At 51.6% G+C, this 6,000-nt stretch overlaps 1 protein-coding gene across 1 annotated transcript in view; it reads left to right on the plus strand.

Annotated features, from left to right (window-relative positions):
- Positions 1 to 3,852, plus strand: part of SPRING1 (SREBF pathway regulator in golgi 1) — a 32,922-nt gene extending 29,070 nt beyond the window's left edge. The window contains exon 5 of the mRNA XM_030336382.1: positions 2,943 to 3,852. Coding sequence (XP_030192242.1) covers positions 2,943 to 2,948 — 6 coding nt within the window. The 3' untranslated portion in view covers positions 2,949 to 3,852. The remainder of the gene's footprint in view (positions 1 to 2,942) is intronic.
- Positions 3,853 to 6,000: the final 2,148 nt, after the last annotated feature.

Raw genomic sequence — 6,000 nt, forward strand, 5'->3', positions numbered from 1 at the left:
ATGTGCAGAAAAGTTTGTACACGAATATTCACATCAACACCACTCACAACAGCCAGGAAGTGGAAGCCGCCCGAGTGCCCATCAGTAGATAAATGGATAAACAAAATGTGGTACATCCTACAACGGAATATTAGTCAGCCCCCAAAAGGAACAAAGCACTGACATCTGCTACAATGTGGATGAACCTGGAAAAATATGGATGATGCTAAGGGAAAGTAGCCAGCCACAAAAAGGCCACATGTTGTACACCTCCGTTTACATGAGATGTCCAGAGTAAGCAAACCTGTAGAGATCAAAGGCAGATTCTTCATGGTTGCCAGGGGCTGAGGGGAAGGGGAAAGATGAGGAGGGACTGCTAAGGGGTAGGGGGCTTCTTTTGGGGTGATGACGATACTCTCAAGTGGATTTTGGGGATGTTGGCACAACTCGGAACACACTAAGAATACCGCTCGAGGGGCGCCTAGGTGGCTCCGTCGGTTAAGTGTCCGACTTCAGCTCAGATCGTGATCTCAGTTTGTGCGTTCAAGCCCCATGTTGGGATCAACACTGGCAACGTGGAGCCTTCTTTGGGTCCTTGGTCTCCTCCTTTCTGCTCCTACCCCTACTTGTACACTCACTCACTCTCTCTCTCTGTCTCAAAAATAAAAGAAACTAAAAAAAAAAAAAAAAAAGAATACCATTTGAAATCGGGTTGCATTTTATAACATATTAATAATATCTCAATATAACTTTTTAAAATATGCACAATAAAGATTAGCAAAGGGCTGGTGTGTGAGGAGGTTAGGGGATTGTACTTGGGATCCTCACAGAGGAAGTAAAATCCAGTCTGGAGAGCTGGGCTCACCAGGTGGACCCGGGCTTAAACCCCAGTTCTGCCCCTGTCTAGTAGCGTCATTTTACATGAATATTTAGTCACTCTGAAGCTTGATTTCCTTCCCTGCAAAAGAGACATAATGCTCTCCGTATAGGTTTTTTTTTTTTTTTTTGGGGGGGGGTGGATTATATCGACCATGTATGTAAACTTTCTTGCACACGCTATGTTCAACAAATAATCTTTTCCATCTCCCAGCCCTGAGCTGTTAGGATTCTGTGGCTTTCAGGCTAGTGAAAGGGCTTTCAACGAAGTCCTTTTGCCTTCAGAAGCTTCTAGCGGGCAGTGTGGCCGAATGTTCTCAGAATGTGAAATGAGGGTTTTGGACTGAGCTAAAAGTGTGGAGTCTGTGGTTTCCTCACGTCGGTGCCCTTTCTACCTTAGATGTCCGTTAGAGTCTCCTCCATCCTACCCTGCAAGTTCCCGATCCTAAAAAAATGGCAATTTATGGGTTTGTGGGCCACGTGCATCGTCTTCTACCTTATTCCGAAATGATGGTGCAGGGGCACTTGTGTTCGCTGCTGGCTGCCCCCGGCTCCACCGTCACCGGCTCATTCCTCAAGGGACCGATTTGCAGAGTGGCCTTAGAACAAGGGCAGTGCTGGGAGTGTGGCGAGCATCAGAGCTTTTCCCGCACGCCCTGTTAAAACAACTCTGTCCTGATGAATAAGGACCCTTCAAGCTACTCCACATAGGCAATATGTTGGATAAAGGCAAATGTGCCAGTGAGGCCGGAGGGGGGACTGTCAGGGGGCTTCTAGAAGCATCTCTGCCATCCCCAGACCAACAAGTCACAGTGGTCCTGCCCTCAGACACCTCAGGACCCAGATGAAATTGACCCTGCTGGTGACTGCTGTGCTCCCCCTGTGCTAGGCCTCTGGGTGAGCTGGAGAGCCCCGCACACGTGCGCCTCCTCAAACACCTGCATTTGAGAGAGGCCTCCCCCAGGGGGGTCCCCAGCAGAGGGGAATGAATTCGGAGCACGGAATTTTCACACTGGGTCGCAGGGACTGGGGAGAGAGAAATGTTTGGGATAAATTGCAGGGGGAGGACTCATCCTGCCGTTCTTAGGAAAATGAAAAAAAGAGGGAGAAGGACTCTGTTGGGTTTTGACATTTCCAGATTCTCACTTTTACACTGAGAAGTAAATTCAGGCTCCCTTTTTAAAAGATAACTTTGCTCGGGACGCCTGGGTGGCTCTGGCTGTTAAGCATCTGGCTCTTGATTTCGGCTCAGGTCATGATCTCACCGGCTCGAGCCCCACGTCAGGCTCCGTGTGCCGACACTGCAGAGCCTGCTTGCGATTCTCTCTCTCCCCGTCTCTGCTCCTGCCCCTCTCATGCTTTCTCTTTCTCTCTCAAAATAAGCAAACAAACCTAACAATTTTTCTACTGTCAGACTTACTCAAAGGCCTTCATCCGGGGGCTGATACTCATAACTGTAACGAGGTTACGGGAGGAGTGGAATCCAGCCCCAGCCCCTGCGTGGTCTCTTCTTCCACACGGCCCCTCAAACCATGATGCAGTGGTGTTAGGCCTGAAATGGCTTAAAATGAAGGTAGTCTGCGTTTTCTCGGGCCCTCAGCCACCTTTTACTGACAACATGTGCACGGCACTGCTGAACCCTGCCCCTGAGTCTGCTGTGGAAGTGTGCGCAAGGTTTTCTTCCCTATGTGGGTTTGCTAGTTCTTGTGTTTTGGCCGAGAGTGCTGAGTCGAGGACTTCAACGGAAGTCCCACTGATGGTGTAGACACCTGGGGACGGACAGAGGCACCATCATGGTGGATGAGCGTGGTTTGGCAGATGTGAAGAGGTGGCTTCTTCCATAAAGGACCAGAGAGTAAATATTTTCAGCCTTGGAGGTTGTATGATCTCTGTTGCAACTGCTTAAACTCTGTTGTTGCAATAGACAGTATATACACCAGTGTGCATGGCTGTGTTACAATAAAACTTTATTTAAAGACACAGGTAGAGGGCCGGATTCAGCCTGCGGGCCTTAGGTTGCTGACCTCTGGCTCACCGAACCACCTTCATTGCTCCAACTCCTTTCTGAGTGTTGTCTCTTATTTTAGAGATGAAGTGCTAGAAAACCTGGAATGTTTTCCTCCGTGCTCCCGGAAATGTTGCTAAATACCATGAAAGGCCACCTTCAGAGAGAAGGACCTCAACCGAGTGGAAGCAACAGGAATTTGGAGTTTTAAACCTACAGCAGATGCTGAGAAATGAAGATTCTGCTGTCTTCCCATTGTCCCTCAACGGAAGGCTGGGCGTTTTAATTAGCTAATGTTGGCAAATTGCTTTGAAGAAAATTGTAAAATGTTTCGTGCTACAAGGTGCCAAGAATCCTAATTAGCTTTCCTTAAAGATCCCACCTGGAAGTGTGATATTTTGTTGCTCGAGGTCCAAGCCAGCAAGAATAACCTGCAGATCAAAAACTGGTTTTTCGGCAAACATAACTGAGTATAAATGGATCTCTGCATCGACGTCACATTTTCTTCCTTCTGCCTAATCTGGTTCCTAGCAGCTGGGATATTAAACCCCGTAAATGGAGGTTTTGGGTTTTTTTGTTGTTTTTTTTTTCTTTTTTCCCTAAGAGAGCTCAGTGGCGACGGGGACATGAAACAAATTAACCCATCCGTGTGTTGCGGCCGACGTTGCCTTTTGGATTTTTTGGCTTGTGCCCCAGGGGCCCTGCCCTGGTGCGTCAAGGTTACAGAGAGGAGGCGGCTGGCAGTCACTCAATCACAGAGCAGGGCTGGCTCTCAGGTACCCCAGTCCAGGAGAGACGTGTGCATGCTCTTAACAGCTGGGTAATGAATGTGCTCTCCAACATTCCTGTTTCATGTGGTGGCAGCGGCCACAGCAGCAGCACCCGACCTGTGTCACCGTCAGAAGCAAGTGAGATGTAGGTACTATGGACCTTAGCCACCGACGTGCATGGATTTGGAAGCTCCAGGCTCTGATGAAGTCCTTGCCAAACTGGGGGGGCCACCCGTGCAAGAGGAGGCAGCCGGGGGGGGGGGCTTAGGGCAGGGGTCCCCAGCCTCTGCACTGTTGACTTTTGGGATCAGATGGTTCTGTGTACGTGTGTTGTGGGGGGAGAGGGCCATCCGGTGCCTTGTAGGATGCTGACCAGCATCCCTGGCCTCTACCCACTAGATGCTGGTAGCAGCCGTCATTCCCCATGGTGATGACCAAAAACTGTCTCCAGACACGGCCTAATGTCCCCTGAGGGGATAATTGCCCCTCATCGAGAAGCCCTGGGTTAAGGGGAGGGCTAGGAGTCCTGTTTTTCAGGGAGACGCTTGGAGCAGGGCCCTAATGGAAAGTGGCTCCACAAGCCACTCCTGCCTCTTCCCTGTGTCTCACACCCTCATGTCAACCATTAGCAGATCCCAAAGGCAGCCCTACCTTGACCGCATGTTGTGAACTGACCACTTCTTGCCGTCCAGCCCCTCCTACTCTCGTTCAAGCCCCTGCGTCTTGAATAGACACGCTTGTGTGACTAGCCTCCCTCTGGTGCCCTGCTCCCCTTGGCGCCCTATAGACTGTTCTCCACCCAGCGGCCAGAGGGAGTCATCGGAAGTGTCAGTGGGAGATCTCATGGTCCTGCTGGGAACCCCCCGGCACCGTGGCACTTAGGTGGAACTCCTGCTCGACCTTAGGTGTGCGCTGAGTGCCTGCCTCGCCTCTGCACCTGTCCCCTCTGCCCACAGACGTCCTTCGCCGTCCCAGCTCTCTGCTCAGATGTCCCTCTCTAGAGGCCTTCCCCGACCCAACCTTGAAGAGCACACCTGTCCTCTCTGGGTCAGGGGTCCTCAGCCTCGGCACTAGTGACATTTGGGGCGGGACAACTGTGGTGGGGGCTGTCCTGGGCGTTGGGGGATGTGCAGCAGCATCCCCCCCCCCCCCCGCCCCAGATCACAGTGGCACAGACCCCACCCACCCAACTGCGACAATGTAAAATGTCTCCAGACATTGCCAGTGTCCTCTGAGGGGCAACATCGTCCTGGTTGAGAACCACCGCTCTCCTCCTCCTGCTTTATTTTTCTTCACCACACTCTCTGGTAAGACATCCAGTCTATTTGTCTTCTTCACTGGAAGGCAAGCTTTATGAAAGCCGAGATTTTGATTTGTCCCCTGCTGTATTTCCAGGGCCTAGAATAGAGCTTGGTGCACAGTGGGTACTTAATAAATGTGTTGAATGCTCTGAACTTTGTCCTTCTAAACAACCAGTGGGGCAAATGGCCTCATGGATTTTGGGCAAGACTGGACCTACAGAGTGTGTTTTGCTGGCCATAGACATGGAAATTCTGTGCCTTGGATGCCTGCAAAAGCATCTTTAAAGCACAGAGAGACCTTCTGGAAACCTCGGCCAGGGGTCTTGGTAAAGGGCAGCCCCAGGGCCCTCCCGAGTTCCGTGCTTACCTGTTTTCCGCAGGTGCCCACATGAGCTTGCAAAGCACAGTTGCAGAGACACAAAGCTCTGTTAAGAGTGAGTTACCCCGGACCTGTAAGCATTTGCCAACTGAAGGGTGGGGAGGTCTGGAGATTCAGAGAACACTCTAGCTTTCGTTTGTGGCTGCAAGTGGTATCTAGAACCTGGTCGATGAAGATGGTCAAGTTCATTCCCCTCTCCCGTGTTACTCAGACCGCCGAAGGGGCAGCCGTGACGTAGCGTGCAGAGCCCCAGGAACGCAGGCGCACACAGTGCGATGGGCTGGGCGCATGCGCACAGCTGTTTCTCTCTCCCGTGCTGCCGATATAGCCCCTGGTGTTTGCACATTACCCCCCCTCCCCGCCCTCTGTCCCCGGTGGAGGTGGAGCACTCACGGTCAAGCGCAGTGATGAGGAGAAATCTGACTTCAGACAGGTCCCTCCCCTAGCTGCACGACTTTGGGCAAGTTACCTTTCCTAAAACTCAGTTTGCTGATCTGTCCAGTGGGGGTAATATCTACCTCTCTGTTTCGTTGTGAGGATTGAAATGAAATGAACAGCGCTCCTGGCCTGGCCGCGGTCCGTGATCACGAGGAGTAGTTATTCCCCCGTTATCTGGGTTCCCATTTCGCCGGCTCAGCCCCTGGCCTGACTCACCTGCCTCCTGCCTTTGGCTCCTGCTGCCTCCACCGT

This window comes from Lynx canadensis, chromosome D3 (genome assembly GCF_007474595.2).
Source record: "Lynx canadensis isolate LIC74 chromosome D3, mLynCan4.pri.v2, whole genome shotgun sequence".
Classification (NCBI taxonomy): domain Eukaryota; kingdom Metazoa; phylum Chordata; class Mammalia; order Carnivora; family Felidae; genus Lynx; species Lynx canadensis.